General features: G+C 54.0%; 1 protein-coding gene and 1 non-coding gene across 2 annotated transcripts in view; both read right to left on the bottom strand.

The window, feature by feature from the left end:
- Positions 1–345: 345 nt before the first annotated feature.
- The window catches only part of LOC133348409 (max-binding protein MNT-like), a 56,513-nt gene continuing 34,202 nt past the window's right edge, over positions 346–22,656 (bottom strand). The window contains exons 5-6 of the mRNA XM_061561201.1: positions 6,526–6,850; positions 346–5,714 (exon numbers count right to left, since the gene is read on the bottom strand). Coding sequence (XP_061417185.1) covers positions 4,843–5,714; positions 6,526–6,850 — 1,197 coding nt within the window. The 3' untranslated portion in view covers positions 346–4,842. The remainder of the gene's footprint in view (positions 5,715–6,525; positions 6,851–22,656) is intronic.
- Positions 9,600–9,705, bottom strand: LOC133348688 (U6 spliceosomal RNA). Its single transcript, XR_009755823.1, has one exon. It is a non-coding gene; the product is annotated as a U6 spliceosomal RNA (small nuclear RNA).

Raw genomic sequence — 22,656 nt, 5'->3', positions numbered from 1 at the left:
TAAATTAAATATGAAAAAAAAATTCCTAAAAAGTGGAAAATTTAGGAAAAAAATTTTCACGAAAATAAATTGTCACGCACAACGAGTCTGTGTGCAAAATGTCAGCTAGATTGGATCACTGGAAGTGGGTTAAAAAACGACCGAAATATTTGCACGGTCGTAAGCGCGCAAGCAAGCAAGCGAGTGAACTTAATATAAAATATTTAAAAATGGAGGCTTCCGGTCGTTTTTATGTCTTCCAGACATCTGTGGGGGGGGGGGGGGAGAGCTTCATAGCTCATCGGATTTCTCCATCGGATTTCTCCAGGATAAACATTGCGATAATGATAAAGATTCCTGTTCGATTTTCTTTACATTTTTTTTATTTCATTTGTGCAGGAGGGTTCCGTACAAGGCAACGGGGGGGGGGGGGGGGGGGAGTACAAACAGTAGTAGAAATAACCTGGCTTTTCTCTGTGCAAATCGTCTGGTTTTATTTTATGTTTGTATTCCTCTTAGCGTACAACAAGGGGATAACCCGGTACAGCCTGACGGCGCTAGTCCAGTCACGGTTGCTCACGTCAATGTGTAAGGCTTCGGCGGGTTACATCCGTAGCGTTTCTCACGTGTTTTATTTATTTATTTTAGTTTTGTGCGCAACTGCCCGTGTTTACTGACGAAATGGAAGAACCATGTCCCACACTGTGGCCTTCGCTGGCGATCAGGATTTGGCCGCTGCCCTGCCCCGCACCCTCGCGCGTTCATTCATGACGAGCAAACGCCGGGGGGGGGGGAGGAGACCACGTTTTTAGTTTTTTGGCGAGTGTGTGGCGCGCTTTACAAACAGGGGCTTCCCAAAACGCCGGCCGTTGCAGCCGCGTGCCCCACCGCGCTCCACCGATCGGTCATCCTCCGCTCGCAAGCGCAAGGCTGTTACGCGCGCGCTTGCCTGATGATTGCTAAAGCGCGCCACCCCGCGTGAAGTCGAGGGGCCTTTAACCTTACAGCCCTTGGGCGCGCGCTTCTTACGCGCGCACTGTTCCATTTAATTTTAATCGAAGCCTCGCGTCCACACACAGAAGATGTGCAAATTTGAATCGGCGTTGCGCGCACAAGATCCCTGTCTTAGTATGAATCGGCGCGGTCTGGATCATGTCGTACGGCACAGATCCACACGCGCCGCACGAACAAGACGTGTGCAAATGCAGGACATCTCCATCTTCACGCGAATCAGCAGTATACGTCGCACGGAACGTGCGTTATTTAGCAATCATCAGGCTCATGCGGCATGTAACAACTTCATCTGTGTTTGAATGGCGAGGACCGGTAGGGTCATCGAGGTGCGGAGACGCTGTCTTGCAGGATGGGAGGCCGCTTTGGCGGGGGGGGGGGGAATAACCCAGCAGTGGAGTCTTTGGAATGGAGTCTTGACACTCATTAATACAGTAATTACAGATGCGATCGACAAACTCCACGTCCGATCCATGCAGCAGCCTTCACCGCATCGTCTCTGTGCTCCCGGGCTCGCACAACACCGCATAGCCTTCAAACGCTCCTCGTAAATATTTAAAAAGCGCGCATGCTTTCAAAAAAAACGTCAATCACCGTTGGTGGTGGGGGTTTTGTCTTCTTTCAAGGTGAGGAGGAGGGGGGGAACTTAAAAATGAGAAACATCACGAGATCGAGGGAGGTCACACAGAGCAGATACACTTCATACAGGAATCACAGACATTAAAGATTTCTTAAATCTTTAAGACTTCAAAAAAACAATTACTTGTGTAGCAGAAGTGCATCTCAATCAATGAGCGCACATCGGAGAGGGCGGCACGATTTAATTAGGTAGTGCATCATGGACAGATTCAACCAGGCGGCTGCCTCGCTCCGGAACGCCTCGCTGCAAGATCGTCGCAAGACCCTACAGCAGGGGTGGGTGGGGAGGCAATCGCTTCCTTCGAGTGCCGACAGCCGGAGAGGACTTCCGAATACCTTCGGCAGGAGGCCTCGCGCATGGACACAAGCGGTGGAGCGCATTGAAAAGTTCGAAACACAGTGTTGTTGGCGGGCCGAAAACATGTCCCCTCTAGTACCCGATTAGTGCGGCTGAAGATGTTTGCAGTGACGAATAAATATTGCTTGCAAGCTGTTGCGGAAGTAGTAGGACCCAGGGCTTAATGGCGAGGGATCTGAGCTCTGGCAAATGTTCCATAAATAAAGCCTTGCGTAGGCCTCGTGTGGCCACGGGTTACACGAAACGAAATGTCCGGCCCGCGTGGCCGTAGTTTCTCCACCCACGGCTGTCCGGCAAAGGAACGTGGCTAACGGGGCGCCAACGGTGGCGATCGTCAAAGCTCGGCGGGGCCGCACGTCACGAAATCCACCAGGCGCTGCGGTGCCGTCACGGACAATTACAGGCGGTGGATTGGCCGATAGCTCCTTTCATACAGCTCGCGGTCACATCAGTGTCTACAGCCCAAAAACAATAACAACAATAATAAACAAACGTACAGTAATAACACAAATGGGGGGGGGGGGGGTTCGGGGGGTGGGAGGACATAAACAAAAAGAGTTACTTTAAAAATGTGAAATTTTTTAAAATTATAAAATGAGGGAAGAAATTTAGCAACGACAGAAAGAGAGGAAAAAAAAACAACAGAGTTGATTTTTTTTGTTCTCCCATCCTGAATCCACAGTTTCGGTTTCAATGTGGATCACATTTCAATGTGGATCACATTGAAACCTAAACAGTGAACCGGTTGGCTACGTACGCCGTAGAATCGGTGCGATGTGATCGGTCCGAAAGAACGTACGTACTGCGATATCCAAAAGGGGCATCGTATGAACCTGACTTAACATGGCAGTAGTGTTGATTGTAGTAGTAGTAGTGTTGCTTTGTTGGCCTGCCCTCGCACCTCCGATTGGCTACGTACGGTACGAAAGAAGTTCAACATTCAAACATTGTAGAATACGAGCATAATTTTTCCAACACAAAGCATTCTCCCGATATAGCTTTAGTTTTTTTACCTGAACAAATTATAAGCTGTTGTTTTTTTATTTTATGTTTATTTTTTATAAACATTTTTTTACCTTTTATTATGCTTCTAGTCCAAAATCCTCTAGTCTATGCAGATACAGCATTTCAACCCACGATTGGCTTGGAAACATCTCTTTTTTTTACGATCGAGGCTGTTTTCTTTTGTAATTCCCAAGCCTCTAGCCTTGCCACTGATGGTCACAAAAAAATAACAATCTGCTTCGTAGTCCAGAAAAAAAGTAAACGTGAGAGTTAAAAAATAAACAATGTTTCTTTTGCCAGTCCATCCGGTCACAACCACAATAATCAGACGGGGTGACGGCGGCGATGGTGGTGGTGTGGCCGGACAAGGTCCATCGGGCACCGCGGACTTCGCTCATCCTCTCAGAGTAGCAGCGGATAAATGGGGGGGGTGGGGGGGGTGGGGGAGGAGGCCGCTACAGACGGATGAAACAAACTGAGCGAACGAGTGAGCCGCGTACGCTGCCAGCCAACCCTCGCGTCCACCCCATTTCATGTCCACCTGCTCCGCGCTACCCCCTCCAAGGTGGCTCGGAGAGATAACGCGGGACGCAGGCCGTGCGTTATCCTCCGTTGGTCGGGGCGAGAGCAGGGGGGGGGGCAGCTTGCGATCAAAGCGATGCCCTCGCACCGCAAGCTGAGAGCAGTCTCCTCCGTCTTCACCAACTTCAGCGCAGCCTATTGCACGGTTATTCTTTTTTCTTATTTTTTTTATTTTTCTACATATATATAAACTATTAGTGCTAGGTACTTGATTTTTTTTTTGGGGAGGGGGGAGAGGCAGGGATGGAGGGAGGCACAAGTAGATAATATCTGCTAACCATCGGTGTCAAAATGATGACAGTAGCGTGTGTGGGCTTCGAGGAGACGGAGAGACGCGCACACACACGTTGCACGCACGCACTTAGAAAAAACAACTCGAGGTGCCGCATGAGAACCTCCTCGTTGGGTTGGGTGGGGGGGGAAAACTTTTTTTCTTATGGAATTAGCACTTGATGAGTGTCTCTTGCCTAGGCAGGCCTCGCTGCCTCGAGTTCGTGGTGAGGCCGTCCCTCGTCGCCGTTCGGTACCTCGTCGGGTTGACTCGGTCTCTCGCGAGCACCTGGCCCTGCTGCAGCTAGGCCAGCTAGTTCTGGGCAAGCGCAGGTGATTGGCTCGCTCTCGTGTGATTCGCCCAAACCGCTGGACAAGTCAAGTGCTCGTTGTGGAAAAAGAGGATCCGAGGGTTTTTCTCTTCTTTTTTTTTACTTTTTTAACTTTTACAGCTCCTTTTGTTGCCGTATAAGAGTGGAGCTGGATTGGTCCTTGGTGCACTTCAACCGTCGTGGAAGATTCCAGCTCCTTCAATGGGCGCATCCAGTGCTCGACAGAGTGCGCGGGAAGATTCACATGTGAGAGAGGCAGAGCTTCGTGGGTCTTCCGCCCATATTGCGAAAGGTGAGGTGAAACGGAGCCGGCTCGAGAAGGATTAACAAGAGCACCCAACCCGCCCGAGCAACACGCGATGGGCAAGCCGCCACCAAAACCCAGAGCCGCTGACGGACAGCAGGGATATTCCACAACTCGAACAACAAGCCCCCGGAGTGCACGTTAAGTTTTGCCACTGCTGTTGATTCTGTTCCTCCGCTTCTCCAAGGTCACATGATCATGGATCGAGAGTGGAGGAATAAACGCGAACCTAGCGGGGGATCTCCTCCGCTCGGTCTGCTTCGACGTCCTGGGGAGGCAGATGGAGGCAACTCTGTGCCCACCCATGCCACCGGTCCCGCAGCTCTTCAACCGAGACAAACGCAGTCCCCGCATCGTCCCTCTCACTGCGGCTTGACCAGCGGCGGAGGTGTGTGAGCGAGACTGCCCGCGAGGTGATGGTGCTGATGGTGGTTGTGTTCGAGATGCTGCTGCTGCTGGTGATGTTGCTGGAAATGATGATGGTGGTGGTGTTGGTGGTGGTGATGATTATCGCTATGATTGTGATGGTTGTGCTGATGCGGAAAATGATTGATGTTGAGGTTGTGGTTTTTCAACGGGGCTGGGTTCGTGGGCCCACGGATCACCGACGTCTGAATGACGGGAGTGACCCGAGCCACGATCGCCGGCGCCCGTGACACCACGCAGCCGCGAGGCGACACCACGGCCGCCACGGGCCGCGAGGCCGGCAGTGCCGCCCGCTCGCCCTGCGGCAGGGCAGCAACCGGGGCCCGGCTCGGCGCACCGTTGCACGTCGGCTGGGGCTGCGCGGGGCGCGACGGGTCCGGCCGCGGTGCGGGGCCTCGGTACGAGGCGCTGCCAGGTGGCGGGGCAGTTGCGTGGCCCTGAGGTGAAGCCACTGCCATCTGCGGAGGCTGCTGCTGCTGCTGCTGAGGCTGCTGCTGCTGCTGAGGCTGCTGCTGCTGCTGCTGCGGCTGCTGCTGCGGCTGCTGCTGCTGCTGAGGCTGCTGCGGCTGCTGCTGCTGCGGCCGCTGCTGCTGCGTGGAGTTCAGTGGAGTGCAGTGATTGCCCTGTTGCTGCTGCTGCTGCTGATTCTGCTGCACTACGTTGTTGCGGGGAGCCTGCCCCAAGCAGTGCGGAGATCCAGAGAGAGGCGCGACCATCCACTTGGCGAGTGAGAGGTCGCGCGGCGCGTGCTCCGGGTTGACCAACAGCGGGAGGTTGACGACAGCCGGCTCCGGGCCCTCCTCCCCCTCTGCAAGAAAAGCACAGCGCCAGTTACTGCCAACGTCCGCGGCACCCTGGCACGAGCGTCGTGATGTTAAACGGCTCCAAGCGCAGACCTCAGAGACGCGATAGGCGAAGTCGAGCTGCAGCAGAGCTATGCAGGAGCGTGTCACTACGAGTCTATATTAGTCACGGTGGAGACGTGTGGACGAGCTAGGCCGAACGACGGCGTCTGATGTCGAGTTTGCGGGCAGTGTCAACTGCACCGGAACCCACGTGGCGGGAGTGCGCCTGGCGCGGGGCTACGGACACGGTGGGGTAGGGAGCGCTGACATGCACTACGGCCCTTTGCCGACCGCGCGACGCCATTGGACGAGATGTTGGGGGGCAATTCAAAGGGTCGGGCAGTGGGACGGAAGCGGCAGAAAGAGAAGGCCGTCTGTGAGCTCAACTGCGAGTTTTAGTTTTCTTGCCGCGGAACCTCTTTGCGTGCCGCAGTGTTTCGCTGTGACGTTCAACGCGGCATTTGAATTCTGCACTGGAGCCCGATCAGCGTCACAGCGTATTCATTTGGACACGTGTCCACCTTGAATAATTGACATTGCCAGTCTCAAACATGCCCTTGCTTTAAGACCACGCTCTGGGCGCCCAGGGGAAAAGGTCACCCGGGTGGGTGAAAAGGTCACCCGGGTGAAAAGCACGATCTAGCGACCGCCCTGACCCACCCTCCCCCCCCCCCAACAACCCGCCGGGGCGGATGTCGAGCCCCGCGCCGGAGAGGTCGTCGTCGCAGGGCTCGGCTGATCACACACGCTCCGGCGGCGCGCGCCGAATCTCACCGGACGCGGTGGACGTTTGGTCGTCGTCGTCGGCGACGTTGCGGTCCTCGTCCATGTTGTCGTCGTCGTCGTCCCCCTCGTCCTCGCCACCGTCGTCGTCGTACGGGTTGCCCCGTCTGCCGTCGCGGAGGTCCGACGGCCGGCGCTGCCCGTCGCCGTCGCCGTGCCCGCCGGAGGCGCCGCGCACCAGCGCGTCCACCTCGTGCGGCTCCAGCGCGGACGAGAGCTCGTTGCGCAGCGCGGCCAGGCGCTGCTGTAGGCTGATCTTCTCGCGCGCCAGCCACTCCACCTCGTGCTCGCACTCGCGCTCCTTCCGCTTCAGCACCTGCAGCGGGCGGGGAAGCGCGCGCACAACGGATTGGGCGTGAGCTCGATCGTTGGTAACGTCGTCGTCGTCGTCGTCACGGTCAATCCCACTGCTAAGCGAAGACCTCACGCAAGCCGCTCGCCCTCCTGCCGTGTAATAATCCGGTACCGGCTTGACACGCAACGTTTTTCACTGCCAACGTAATACTGGAACGTGGAAATTGATAATTTGGCAATGTCGGTTGGTTGGAGGGACCTAACCCAAAACATCAATTATAAATCGAACATTCAGCAGCTGGACATTAATTATTTCTATCGCTCCATCTCCTCGGCGGACGTGCTCTCGGACACGCTCCTCTCCTTGGCTCATTGACCCTCGGCCGTGATGATCAACAGTTTGGATGATGTCATTAACCTGCGGATGTTCTCCAATCCACGTGGTCCTCTTTCTGTCTTACAGGCATCGAACAAAGACGGTCATCGCCTTCGGCCGTCTGGAACGCTCTTCTTTTCGATATTAGGAAGCCACTGGAGCTATGCGCTTTTAAATCTAGATTCAAAACTAACTTCTTTAAAACTGATTTTTTTGTGTTCAGTTTGTTGTCCTTCCCCTGCACCTCCCATTAGCACGGTTGGCTACGTACGGTGCGAAATAATCTCATCAAACGCACAGCGTAATTCCAATCGCGCAACTACCCACGCTTACGTGTCAAACTCCCCACGCCTCTCTGCCCACTTTTAAGTTTTTTTGTTCCGTATTGCTTAGTTGATGACCAGTGCTTCGAACCCGCACGTCACTGCGTTAACAATACGTCGATGCAAACAATTACCCCGGCAAGACTCGCAAACGCTACCCCCATCGTGCTGCAGCTACATCGGTCGCCGGTATCCAGAACTTCAAACCGTTGCAGGTGTGACACTAGAGGGCGCTGCGGTACAATAATTAGACAAGACAAACTCTCAACCCGCTTTGGGTTGGCAATCAAGTCTACGGCAGAGGTCGCAAACGGATTTTGATTCCTTACCCGTACCCGGCCGCACCAGGGTCGCAAATGGGTACCGTATCCTACCCGTACCCTACCCGAAATGAGTGACAAACGGTTACTCACCAGTGACTCACGGCCTACCCGTACCCGACCGCATCAGGGTCGCAAACGGGTACCCGTATCCGTACCCGGCCGGGTACGGGTAGCCGGGTATCGGGTAGGGTACGAGTATCGGGTACCCGATTGCGACCTCTGGTCTACGGTCCTCGATTGCTGTTAGTCTTCTCTGCCTCTTGATACGAGTCGTTAACGTCTTGTTCTATCGGCCTATCGGTCACCGTCACGTATAAACGAGCAGCGTTTGTTTCGGCGAGCAAACTCTGGACCGCCTCATAACCTTGTGGATCTCGGCAAGAGCCATCTACTTCACGGCGGCATGTTCAAGTCAAGCTTGTTTTGTTTAACCAGGTGAAAGCTCGTAAAGAGGCCAGGAAAAAGTCTCGTTTGCAAGGCTGACCCTGACGGCACACCCCTTTTGTTTGAAACGTCAGCGCAAGGTGTCGCGTAAAACTAAAAATACATATACGAGCTAAAGCCCACTGAGTTCTTTGCTCTTTTTCAGAAGCCACCTGGCCACAAATGATAGCTCAACGAATTGGCTAATCACGTGGAAAATTCATCGTTGCCAAACACTCGAAACGCACGTTTCTAGACGCGGTGGGAAAAACCGGAGGATCCCGGAGAAAATCCCACGCCACCACGAGGAGAGAGACACGCAAACTCCAAATATACAAGCAGGCGTCGTCAGGATCGGGATCGAACCCATGGCCTCATGCAGACCAGGCGAGGGAGAAAACCACTCGCCACCACGGCACCCCAGGCCCAGAGGTGGCTCATAGATGGCCAAAGGTCGCAACCGGGTACCCGATACCCGTACCCTACCCGATACCCGGGTACCTGTACCCGGCCGGGTGCGGGTAGGGTACCCGTTTGCGACCCTGATGCGGCCGGGTACGGGTACGGGTAGGCCGTGAGTCACTGGTGAGTAATTGTTTGTCACTCTCTCTGCTTGTGTGTCTGTCTGTGTGTATCCGTGTCTGTGTTTTGTCTCTCTCTCAAATTTAGTTCTACCTGATGACGGTTGCTTGTGTTGCAATCGAAACGTCGTATTCTATTATTTAATTCATTTTCTTTCTACGTGACTTTACCGAAATAACCAAAGAGTATACACTGAGTACACCTGTTAGGTTGATCGGGCAGGTCGCTTGTGGCGGGGTAAAGTGTGAGTATTCCCACCTCCTTCAAGAAATCTGACCAACATCAAAAGAGAGTAGGCCAAAGAAGCCTCCATGGAGGGGGTCCTCTACTACTTAGTCGAGAGTGGAGTCTTATCCAGCAGTGGACTGAACAAGTAATGTCACTGCCGCACCTTTACCCTCTACCCCCCCCCCCCACCCCTTTTTTTAAATGTCTCCCACCGATGTCAATTCTCGAGGGTACACTTCTTAAATTCGTCCAAAAAAAAAACACTCTCCCGATAGATAACGCGTTGCCCACAACGGCCCGTGCGATTCGCTCACGCGTTACTGGTTGTGGTTATATTCTCTTACAACAAACCGTCCCAATGTGCCGAGGCACGAGGCACCTCTCGCGATGTTGACGGGCTCCCCCCCCCCCCACCCCACCTCTCTTTGTGCCCTACTTTTTGCGCGTCAACTTTTCGACGCGGCGTGATGCCGCCCGTGCCAGCGACAAACTGATGATGGGGAAGCCACGTGGCAAACGAAACTCCACCGACTTTCGAATTTGCGTGTCATCCTTGCGCAGGGGCCATGCTCATCTTCTCTGTATCGTTCCAATTTTTTAGTACATGTACTGCCTGAAGCCCCCTCTCTCTTTTTTTTCTTTCCGTGGCGAGCAAAACCTCCCCATCGGCGCATTTCCCCTCCTGAACAAATTGGCATTGCACGCAAGGAATATAACACTGGTCAACACACTTTTTCTGGCATAAGGTATTCCAATGGTTTTAGGGTAATTTTGGGGTGCTGATTCAAAATCTGGCATCAGTTTTTGTCTATCACATCAAGTTTTTGAGATATCAAATATTGCATTTTCAATAAAAACTGCAGAAGAAAAATATTAAATAAATGGATATCTACATAAAATTATATTATAAACACACTATCCTAAAAATACAGCACCATATTTTGACACTAAAGCAGTCACTCACTCGCAACAACTTGCAATCATAACTGACAGAGTTAATTTCGGGTAAAATCAATGAAAATGGGGTATGCCGATAGCATAAAAATTTGATGTGATAGAGCAAATCTAAGATCAGATTTGGAATCAGCACCCTGAAATTAGTCTAAAACAGCTGCAAAAGTCCAGGCCAGAAAAAAAAATTTCTTTTGTTGACCAGTGTAATTGACGGTTTTTGAGTTGGGGGTTTTTTTAATCCTTTATTTTTAAGTTCACTTGCTTGCTTGCGCGCTTACGACCGTGCAAATATTTCGGTCGTTTTTTAACCCACTTCCCGTGATCCAATCGAGCTGACGTTTTGCACACAGACTCGTTGTGCGTGACAATTTATTTTCGCGGACAAAAAATTCCAAAATGTTCCACTTTTTAGGACATTTTTTTTTCATATTTCATTTAAAATACCAATGTGATAAAAATGAAACTCTTACTCAAGATAAACAGAAATGAATAATAAAATAAAACCGATGCCACGCATATAAAGGATTTATAGTGAAAAACTTTGTTTTTACGGGTTAATTTTTTTTTGTTTTGGTGATCGTGGTGCCGTGTGTCTGTGCGCTTAGCGCGTGCTCCGAGTCCGCGTGCTTCACGCCAGAGTGGGATGCAACAACACCTGCGGGTGTTTAAAATGCCGGCGGTGTTGTGGTGGTGGTTGGTGGTGGTGGTGGCGGCGGAGGAGGTCTGCATTTTTTCATCCTCAGACGTCTGGTGGCTCCACAACTGGTCCAAACTGGTTTGGGCAGCGGCACTTTGCCTCCAACAACCGGTTCAACGCACGTCGTGTGGTGATGGTGGTGTGTGTGTGGGGGGGAGCGGTGGCGTAGCGGTTAGCGCTATGAACCCGGCGACCCGAGTTCGATTCACGCTCACGGCCAACACCGTGGGTGACGATTATCTGCATCGGTCCCGGGCCTCCCTTAGGTCGACTCAGCCTCAAATGAGTACCCGGTGCGGTGCGTAAACATCGCCACTGGTTGCTGGCCACCCATACCCTCGTGTGCCGTGCCGGCCTTTATAGGGTGCTCGATATCAGCACTTGCCCCAACAGTCTGTCCAGGCTATACCGGGGATCTTTGTCTTTGGAGGGGGCGGTAGTGTGGTGGTTAGCGCACTGCGCTACGAACCCGGCGACACGAGTTCGATACCTGCTCACGACCAATAACCGTGCACAAGTCGACTGCCTTTGAATGAGTACCTTGTGCGGTGGCTTTTAAATATATAATCAAAGGCGACCCAGCAATGTGCCGGCCACGCAACCACTTCCTTGTGCACCGTTCTGACCTTCATAGGTGCTCGCTAACTGGACTTGCCCCAGCAACCTGTGTGGGCTATACGCGGGAACTTTGTCCTTTGTATGTGTGCGAACATGCGCTCTTCAACAAGTGCAGGTCAGCAGAGTTGTCGTATGTGCATGTGTTTCAGTATATTTGTAGGGCGCGGTAGTGCAGTGGGCAGCTCACCACGCATCTCCCCACCGAGTAACTGTTGTGGTATAGAAACATCAGCACTGGGGAGACAAAGGCGGCCGGGCGTGGTTCTGGCCACACCAGCCGCTCATGCGCTGTGGCAGCCTTAATAGGTGCTCGCTAACAGCTCTTGACCACACAGTCCGCAAAGAGGCAATACGGGTGGTCTTTTCCTGAAATATTCGTGACTCTGTTCGGCTTAAAGGCCACACGTAAGCCGCTGAATTTATATGGGACGTGGAAAGTTTGTTTTCTGCTCTGCCAAGGAAAACTCTTAAGGGCCCAAATCAAACGTCAAAGAAAGGTCCTTCTCCGCTGATTTCTTTGGCAAAAAAATTGTCCATATCTCCACCACCAGCATTGGAGCAAATATGAGTCAGAGGGCACTTGCGTTTCATCCATTTCATCCAGTTGCGAATCGTCGTCTTAAAATATTTTCAAATCAACGATTGGACAACTCATTAACAGCCGGCCAAAAGGGGGAGCACGTCCACTGCTGACGATGCCAGCTCACGCTCCGGATGGATTCTTACATCGCAGACTCCTTGTTTTATGATCGCGACAAATGCACTCGTTTCGTGAAGCACGGCTGTAGAGGAACGAGTATGGTGGACCCTTGAAACAACAATCTCACCACACACACACACATTTGCAAAAAATTCTGTCCGCCCCCCAACTCCACCCCACTCGCCCTTTGCACCACCCAACCCCGGCACCACCACGCGTCAACGCGCACAACCGATGCGCTCACCTGGCAAATAATAACAAAACCGACTGACGCCGGTTTTTTTTCTTTTGCGCAACACAGTCGCCCATCTATAAACGAGTCAGCCTGGAACTCTCAGGTCGGCCTGGTGGCTGGAAACAGTGAGACAGGCGCACAGCGAGGCACTACATTAGGGGCGCATGAGATTGTTAACTACCTCGCCTGGTATGCAGGAGCTTGTGGGTTCGATCCAGACCCTGACGCCAGCTGTATATTTGGAGTTTGTGTGTCTCTCTCTCTCTCCCCACGTGGCAGCGTGGATTTTTCTCCGGGTCCTGCGGTTTTTCCCTCCACATTTAGAAACGCGCGCTTAAGAGTACTATTTGGCTGCTATACATTTCCGCCTGATAAGACACTTCGTCGAGCTATCGTTTACGGGCAGATCGCTTCTGAAACAAAGGGGGCTAACATAGCTCAATGGGCCTTACCTGGTAAAAATTAAAAATAATGGTTCTAGTTTATACGCAGCCCCACGTGACACTCCGCACCACGGCATGACATCACCGCCCGGTTGAGCAACAGCGCGGAGCCCTCGGAGGGGACGGTTGCAGCTTTGGGGCTGTGCCGTGCCACGTGCACGCTGCGATAATGGAACAACGACGTAGGGCCAAACTCTTAAATTGGCCCCGGGGTCCCCGCAACCTGAACACGCAGGTCACGACCACGCCATCGGCGAGTAGACAGGGGCGAGGCACCGCGACAGGAACAAGGTTTGGAGGTCGAGTCGGTGGGAAGTCTGCGAGCGGGGTTGTACAAGTCTCTTTGTGGTCGTTGAACGTCGCCACCAGTCGGCCGTTTTCAAGGCAGAGTTCCTTTACGCGTTTGGAACAAATCGGACGGCACGGAAACATCCATTGTGCTGCTCACGCCGGCAAACACTGCACACCTTGGTAATGCATTTGTCAAGCAGCATGACTGGCAGGGCATGAGGGAGCCCTCATCCAACAGTGCAATGGGCTGTTCACGTGTACATGGCCCACACGGATTAGAACATGGGACAAACAAAATGAGTTAAGGGTTTTATTTCATGCAAAATAAATATTTTAACAAGAACGCCTTCCTGAGTCTCAGCACACAATTTCAGGAGGGTCATGCCTAGGTAGTGGAGTACTTTGAGTATGTAATGAAACCAGAGTGCCTGGAGAAATCCTACATATAGATGAGGAAATGTCACTCAAAATCCACTCCGCATTGGCTGGACGACAAACACGTGTGTACCTGGCAAGGTGGGCATAACATATTAATATTCGGGTCTATCCAATAGAGTTACTGTCTGAAAGGTATGTTAAATCTATCAAAATCCTGATTGTCTAATTGGTTCATTGAGACCTACAAGGAATCAAATCGAGGAGGACATTTGAAAGGCTCATGTATTATTTACCCAAATGTCGAGACTCGTTTTCAGAAGATTCCCTGCATTGGGATGTTCGGCGCGGAGACTGAAACCCGATAACCCAGTGCAACCCCGCCATGCGTACGAGGTGACAACATTGAACAATGTCACCTGGTAGGCCCACCTTTACAAAAAAAAGCACCACGCCTACAACAACCCTGCAGAGCACTGGCGGCCCGCACATCAAAGTGCTAACCGTGCTCAACGCCGATGATTATCTTCAACATTCGGCACACTTGAGGCTGATGTGAATCGTAGGCATTCCCTCCCACAGGCAAGCGCTGACCCACACCTCCGTACCTGAAAGCCACGCAATGAGCCCGGTGCTGTCACAGCGGCACCCCCCCCCCCCCCTCTCTCATCAATCGCGAGTGACGCACGCTGCCTTCATGAACGCGGCCCTCTCTAGGATGGCCAGAGACAGGGCCCCACCGGAGGAGCGTCCCCCAGCGGACGCCGTTGTGGGCATCATCGTTGTAAATGACGCGCGCGCATTCGTAGCGCAATGTGCTTGTGGACATTCTCGAGCAGAGTGCGCCATCACGCGATGCACAATTGACGGCCGCGTAGAGAAATTGCCCGTTGGTTAAACGTTGCCCCCTCTGGCCCGTGGACTCCGGGCGCAGTTGCACCGCCTGCACACTCACCATCTACGCCACCGCCGTAGCGAGATGTTAACTATCTCGCCTGGTATACAGGAGGTCTAGGGTACGATCCCGACCCTGGCGCCTGCTGTATATTTGGAGTTTGCATGTCTCTCTCCCCCCGTGGCGGCATGGATTGTTTTCTCCGGGTCCTCCGGTTTTTTCCCATCCACGTTTAGAATCAACATCACGCGTTTGGAGTAATTGACAGCCATAAATGTCCACGTGGTAAGCCACTTCGTTGAGCCATCATTTGTGGCGTTCAGGTCGTTTCTGAAAAAGAGCCATATAGCAGCTCCAGCGGGCCTTACCTGGTAAAACAACTAAGTAAAAAAAAGTTTCGTTTAAAATCCCAACCCCAGAAGTCGCCTTTTAACACAACAATTCGGGCCCAGGATACCGTTTAAGGGATGGGCTATTTGGGGTCAAGGCGGGCTAAGCCCGGGGCCTGCTCGGAAAACCAGTTCCACAAGCAGAACGTGAACGGGAGGAAGGGGAATATGCCACGCAACGTTCACACACGCGGTGCACTCCCTGATGACCCCTACATCTCTACACCCCCCCCAAACTCCTACACCTGCACCCCCATCGCCCCCCGTCGGGGACTCCCGCTGGCAACCCCCTCAAGGCTGCTGGCGGTGGTGTTTCCAGGCAACAGGCGCGTGGCAACCGGACGACCGTGGCAATGTCTGCAATCTGGATGCAACCGGACGACCGTGGCAATGCCTGCAATCTGGACGCAACCGATCGGCCCCGCCGCAGCTGCGTCACGAATTCGGCGACCCGAGATCGATTCCCGGCAAGTGTCGGATTATAATTATCTGAACCGGCCCTCTTTGCCTCCCCCGGTCTTAATTGAACGTATTGCGGAAAACAAATAATCCATTGTTGTACAATAGTACACGCTCGTGTCTATGGGCCCCCACCTTCACCACCAACACACACTGACCAGCGTGGTCAAATAATCCCTCTCGCGAATGGCACGGTGTGGTGTGAAGCCCTCATCCGGCAGTGTATTGACAAAAGGTTCTGCGCTGTACATACGCGTAGAGATTTCCTTTGAAAAGTTTCTTAAAAGGGACTTTTCTCGTAAGAGAATTTGAAAATGTAAAGAGTTTTGCAGACTCCGTTTCCCCTGCACTCTGGAATATTCATTCAGTGGCCAGTCTGGGCACTCCAATGATTCACGATTTGGTGGTTAATCCTCGCTACAGCGACGAGCATGGCTAGACAGCCCCCACCCATTCCCCCCCCGCCCACCCAATCCTCCCCAGCCCCCCACATATTCCCCCAAGCCCCCACCAATTCCCCCAAGCCCCCCACCAATTCCCCCCAGCCCCCCCCAATCCTCCCCAGCCCCCCATCAATTCCCCCCAGCCCCCACCAAATTCTCCCCAGCCCCCCACCAATTCCCCCCAGCCCCCCACCCAATTCTCCCCAGCCCCCCACCCAATCCTCCCCAGCCCCTCACCAATTCCCCCCAGCCCCCCCCCCCAATCCTCCCCAGCCCCCCACCAATTCCCCCCAGCCCCCCCACCAATTCCCCCCAGCCCCCCACCCAATTCTCCCCAGCCCCCCCACCAATTCCCCCCAGCCCCCCACCAATTCCCCCCAGCCCCCCACCCAATTCTCCCCAGCCTCTCTTGGCATTAGAAACGGAATCCCCCACAGTCCCCCCCCCACCACCATCCCCCTGCAGCCCCCACCCCCCCACACACCCTCCCAGCCCCCACCACCCCCTCCACGCACGACGCGGTTTCCCCCGTGATGCCGCACCCTCTGCTGATTGGATAGAAGCGGCATCTCAACCCGGGCGCGAACAGCCAATGGGGTCCGAGCACAGCCAACGCGTCCGCCAATGGGGAGCGCGCGCTCGTCCCCATTCACAATTTTCTTGGCAGAAGCAGCAGCAGTGGTGGGGGCGCGGGGGCTGAGTGGGTGGGTGGGGGCTGAGTGGGGGGGGGGCTGGGTGGGGAGGGAGGGGTGGTTACAGCCTTGGCCAGAGGATGGAGAGAAGCGGTGTGGGGGGGACGGGGGAAGAGAGGGGGGGGGGAGAGGAGGGGGGGGGAAGAGAGGGGGGGGGGCGATGGAGAGACGAGGGAATGGATGAGGGGGGGGGGTATTACAGCCTTTGGCAAAAAAAAAAGGAGAGAGGGGGGGGGGGTGAGTTAGGGGGAGGGGGGGGGGAATTATCGCCTTGGCAGGAGGATAGAGGGCCGACAGGGGAGGGAGGGAGGGGGGACTGTGAGGGGGGTGGGGGCGAGGTACGTGTGAACCACTGCGTGCACGGTGAAGGGCTACCGGGAGGGGGCGAAGAGGGGCTATGGGGGTGGGTCCCTGGCGCGTGTGCAGTCGAACGGGGGGGTGGGGGTGAGAGGAGGGTGGTGGTGGTGGTGGTGGAGGGGGTGACGTCACTCGCTTCTGCATAGCGACAGACGAGGCTGGCAGCAACCACGTGCGCGCGGCAGCCAATCGCTGCGCCTCGTGTCCCCGCGGTGACGGTGGTGGCGGTGGGGGAGGGGGTCACGTCAGGTCAAGGGGGTATCACGTGTGCTGCTGGTGCTGGTGGTGGTGGGGGTTGGTGGGACACCGCGGGATCATTGTCACCATCAGACAACGGTCGATGCACTGCTGGATGAACTCATCCCCCCCTCCCCACGCCGCCGCAGAAACTATCACGCTCCTACGACGTGTCACCCGCTGCATTGTGAATTAAGATCGCTCCATCTCCGCGGGTGGAGGTCCTACCGGAACGCATTCCATTCCGACCGTCGTGGGATGGTGAGATGAGACAAGGGCCGTATATACACCGTGGCGAAGCGGAAGAACAAACAAGAAACACACCCAGTGGTGGCGTGGGGTTCCTAGTCATTCTAGCAGGGTATTTTGCATCGGCGGCAGTGGCGATGATGATGGTGGTAATGGGAAATAAGGAGCTGGGATGGGGAGAGAGATGGGGCGGGTTGGTGTTGAGGTGGGAGAAGTTGTGGTGGTATTTGAGGGTGATGGAGTGGGTTTCGGAATCCTGAAACCCACTCCGCCACCACCCTGGAATGCGGCTACATAGCGGAGCGGACGAGTTAAGGAATACCCGTGGTGGGGGGTGGTGGGGGGCTAAGTTGTGGGGGGCAGGAGAGGTTGGGGTGCGGAGGGGAGAAGCTCCGGTTGAGATGGGGGGGGCCTGGGGTGGTTGATGTGCCATGTGCCCGTGGCACATCAACCACTGCGAACGCGCCTGCCCGAGGTTTAATTCTCGCTCACGGCCAACACCGGTGACGATTTATCTGAAGCGGTCCTGGGGTGTCCCCGCCCTAGGTCGACTCAGCCTCAAATGAGTACATGGTGCGGTGTGTGGTAAACATCACCACTGGGGAGACAAAGGCGGCCGGGCGTGGTGCTGGCCACCCACCCCCTCGTGTGCCGTGCCGGCCTTCATAGGTGCTCGCTAACAGCACTTGCCCCAACAGTCTGTTGAGGCTATACGGGAGATCTTTGTCTTTGGAGCTGGGATGAGTGTACGCAGGTGGGAGGAGCCTAGATGAGTTTACGAAAGTGGGAGGAGCCTGGGTGAGTGTACACAAGTGGGAGGAGCCTGGATGAGAGTACACAAGTGGGAGGAGCCTGGATGAGTGTACACAAGTGGGAGGAGCCTGGATGAGTGTACACAAGTGGGAGGAGCCTGGGTGAGTGTACACAAGTGGGAGGAGCCTGGATGAGAGTACACAAGTGGGAGGAGCCTGGATGAGTGTACACAAGTGGGAGGAGCCTGGATGAGTGTACACAAGTGGGAGGAGCCTGGATAAGTGTACACAAGTGGGAGGAGCCTGGATGAGTGTACACAAGTGGGAGGAGCCTGGATGAGAGTACACAAGTGGGAGGAGCCTGGATGAGTGTACACAAGTGGGAGGAGCCTGGATGAGTGTACACAAGTGGGAGGAGCCTGGATGAGTGTACACAAGTGGGAGGAGCCTGGATGAGAGTACACAAGTGGGAGGAGCCTGGATGAGTGTACACAAGTGGGAGGAGCCTGGATAAGTGTACACAAGTGGGAGGAGCCTGGATGAGTGTACACAAGTGGGAGGAGCCTGGATGAGAGTACACAAGTGGGAGGAGCCTGGATGAGTGTACACAAGTGGGAGGAGCCTGGATGAGTGTACACAAGTGGGAGGAGCCTGGATGACTACGCAGGTGGGAGGAGCCTCGATGAGTGTACACAAGTGGGAGGAGCTGAGATGACTACACAAGTGGGAGGAGCTGAGATGAGTGTACACAAGTGGGAGGAGCTGAGATGACTACACAGGTGGGAGGAGCCTAGATGAGAGTACACAAGTGGGAGGAGCTGAGATGACTACACAGGTGGGAGGAGCTGGGATGCAATGGGCGCACATTTTCTGGGCTCGCCCGATCGTTTGGCTGGCGAGGTTGGCGAGTCTTCGCCAGGCAAAGCACGTGTGTGTGTGTGTGTATGGTGTACCGCGTTGGCAGGACACCAAAGCCTCGGGAGGTTTATATCCTGGTCGTGTGTCGCAAAGGGCCCAAGCCCAGCTCTCACAAACATGGGATTGCTCACATAGGCGAACATTCGCTCCATCCAAGCAGAGCGAAGAAAGCGGTACCGCACGAGCCGGAGCGCATTTAAGATTCTCCGGAAAGTAGCGGCACAACCAAACTTGTTCTACCCACCCACACACCTGTTGGATTGTCAACTAAATCAGCGGACGACACACCTCATTCCATTGAACACGCGAGAGGATGGGGGGGTGGGGGACGAATTAAAACGCAACGTGGGAAGGGCGCGAGGACGAACACCATCGAGCTGTGTGGAATGACAAAGAGGGCTTTGCGCATTAAGTGCTAAGGCAACGCATCGCGGTTTGGGGGTATGGGTATCTGTATGAATGGCCTCGATCTGCCGTCATCACCGACTGCTGACACGTGCAGTCACGAGCAGGAGGAGGAGGTTGACGAGGGGGAGGGAGGAGGAGGATGGGGGGGCGAGTTACGTAAGGACTTGGAACTTAAACCCGCGGTGACTGAACTATCAGCAACAACAACAACAAAAACCATCAAACAGCGATGAAGCCACCGATCTAAGCCAGCGTGTCACGCGCGTTCCACCCGTGGTGTGAACGCCGGCAAAAGCGAGTCGAGTGAGTAAGTGAATGATTGAATGATTGGGGGGCCGGGCACATTTTGGCGTGAACTGCGCCGATGAGAAATGAGCCTCGGCTATGAACTTAGCGAACCCGGTTGAGTGGCCACGGATAACATCGGTGGCTAGTGACGTCTGAAACTGGTACAGTCCTGGGACGGACCACCCCCCCCATACTCTTAGTTTTTTTTTCGGTAAAGTCACGTAGGTAAAAAATAATAATAAAAATAATATAAATAATTGAAATTAAATATAATATAACCCCCCCACTTCCACCAGCAGCAGCACAAACGTTAGACATTTCACAAAGTCGGCACTGGTGAAGTATGGCTAAATGACCCCCACGGCGTTGGGAAACCCTCATCCAGCAGTGGACACGCACGGGCTACACGTGTATACGAGTGTAATGTGACCACGTGCAACACACACGTACAGTAGACACCCTCTCCATACGACTACACGCACTGTAACAAAGATAAAGATCCCCCGTATAGCCTTCACGAACTGTTGGGGCAAGTGCTGTTTGCGAGCACGTACGAAGGACGAAACAGCGCACGTGGAGGGAGGAAGGGTGGGTGGCCATCACCACGGCCAGCCGCCTTTGTCTCCCCACAGTGGCGATGTTTACACACCGCACCAGGTACTCATTTGAGGCCGAGTCGACCTAGGCGAGGGTCCCCCATGACCGGTTTCAGATAAATCGAACCCGGGTCTGTTTCGCGGCGCGGCTAACCCACGAAACACCCCTCCACGTGTACACACGCACGCTCGATAGTTGAAGTAAGTGTGGGGGTGGAGTTGTTTACGAGTCTGTTGAACGAACCAGGGTGCGTGTGAGTGATTAATAACACCGCCACCACCACCGTGCAATGCGGGCGCACCCAAAGACACCCGAGTCAGCTGTTCTGCGCTCCACGTGGACGCGAGCACGTGGCCGCGCGTGGAAGAGGGCTGACGCCACCGACACGCACGCGAATAAAACACAGAGAGATTGTAACCCCGCCCCGCCACCTTCCCTGTAGCCTCAACAAAGTTGTTGGGGCAAGTGATGGTCCGTGATGGCCCGGGAAGGCCCGGGTAAGGCACGGGAAGAAGGGGGTGGGGTGGGTTGTGGCCTGACTCACGGGGAGCGGTGGTGCGGCGGTTCGACGATTATCTGAACCGGTCCCGGGCCTCCCTTAGGTCGACTCAGCCTCAAATGGGTACGTGGTTCGGTGTGTAAAAACATAGCTACTAGGGAGACAAAGGCGGCCTGGCGTGGTTGGTGGCACACCCCACCCCCTCGTGTGCCGTGCCGGCCTTCATAGGTGTTCGCTAACACCGCTTGCCCCAACAGTCTGTTAAGGCTACACGGGGGGTCTTTGTGGTCAGAACCCACGCCCGGCCGCCTTTGTCTCCCTCGTGGCGATGTTTACACACCGACTTAGGGGATGAGGAGGACCCCCCCCCCAGTACTAAATTGTCGTCACTGTCGTTGGCCGTGAGCGAGAATCGAAAAGTCGAGGTCACAAGCAACCTCGTGCAACGCCTTCTCCACGTGAGCGCCATCACCACCACCATCACGCCCATTCATAACGACGAAGAGGAGACTAACACAAAACTTGGCAGGGTCTGAACGCACGTGGCGTGAAAAGGGCCGCCCACAGACCATGAGTGGTTTGGTGGGCCAGGACCGCCTTTGTCTCCCCAGTGCTGATAACACTGTGTAGCAAAAAAAAATTCTTCCTGGGTAGTAAGTGTTATTTTCTAATCGCGTATGCCTCAAAAGTACAGCAAAATGGCTATGATTCCCCACAAACTATGCTTTTGTGACCAGGACAGTAATATTTTGAAATGTACCTATTTTCAATGGTGTGCATTTGTGTCATTCCTTCACGTAAAGACCTGGTTACAAAAGCAAAGTTTGTGGGGAATAAGAGCCGTTTTCTATACTTTTGAAGCATAATCAATTAGAAAATAGCACTTACTACCAAGGAACAACAAATCGTGTTACACAGTGTAAAACTACACGTGGGGCGGCATGATCCGTTCAGATAATCGTCGCTGATTTTAGCTGCGGCCAGGAATAGAATTTAGGTCGCCGAGTTTGTAGCACTGTGCGCTTAAACCACTAAACCACCACTGACACACACCCACAGAGATAAAGATCCACCCCCAAGTAGCCTTTAAACAAGCCCAAGGCTGTTGGGGCAAGTGCTATTAGCGAGCATCTGTAAAGGCCGGCACGGCACACGAGGGGGTGGGTGGGTGGCCAGCACCACGCCCGGCCGCCTTTGTCTCTACAATGCTGATATTAAACATCCCAGCAGCAGTGCTCGATTATCCCAGTAGCAAAAGTAGCTATATATGTAGTAGCTACCCATATGTAGTAGCTACTACACATGTACTAACTACATGTGTAGTAGCTACGGGCCCCGCACTTTCAAGGGCCCCGCGCTAATTGCTTTCAAGCTATCAATTCCGGTTCAGTGATTCTGCACTTGCTCTATTACTATAGTACTATACCGCCTTCAACTTTTACGAACGACTGGCTGTTTCAGGTTAGCGATTCGTCGTATTAGCCGGCTGTATAACAAATGAAAAAATACAATTACTTTACTGTGCAAGTTATTTGTGGGGGTTCTTTTTAAAATAAAATAGGGCCCCTTTATAACATTTGCTGCAGGTCCCGAACTGAGTTTAATCCGGCACTGTCCCCCACACACACGCAGCCACACGATGTGCACCACCCCCACACACACACGCGGCCACACGATGTGCACCACCCCCCCCACACTCACACACACACGCGGCCACACGATGTGCACCACCCCCACACACACACGCGGCCACGTGGGCGCGACTCACATGGCCGAAATGCCCCCATCACCCCACCCACCACGACCTCCTCTCGTCTCCTGTTCACCCCCCCCCCCTACATCCCTCCTCGTCCACGTCATCACCACCACCACCACCAGTTACCACTATCACAACTATTACCACCACCACCAATATTACCATCATCATTAGCACTGATTCCACCACCACCATCATCATCATTCCCACAATCACCACCACCATCTTTACCTCAGCTGTTACCACAATCATCATTACCATCACCACCACCATCAACCTCAGCTGTTACCACTATCATAATTACCACCACCACCATCTTCA

This window comes from Lethenteron reissneri, chromosome 27 (assembly GCF_015708825.2).
Source record: "Lethenteron reissneri isolate LAM-NWPU_2019-01 chromosome 27, ASM1570882v1, whole genome shotgun sequence".
NCBI lineage: Eukaryota > Metazoa > Chordata > Hyperoartia > Petromyzontiformes > Petromyzontidae > Lethenteron > Lethenteron reissneri.
The sequence above is the reverse complement of the archived record's forward strand: the minus strand, read 5'-3'. Positions and strand labels throughout refer to the sequence as shown.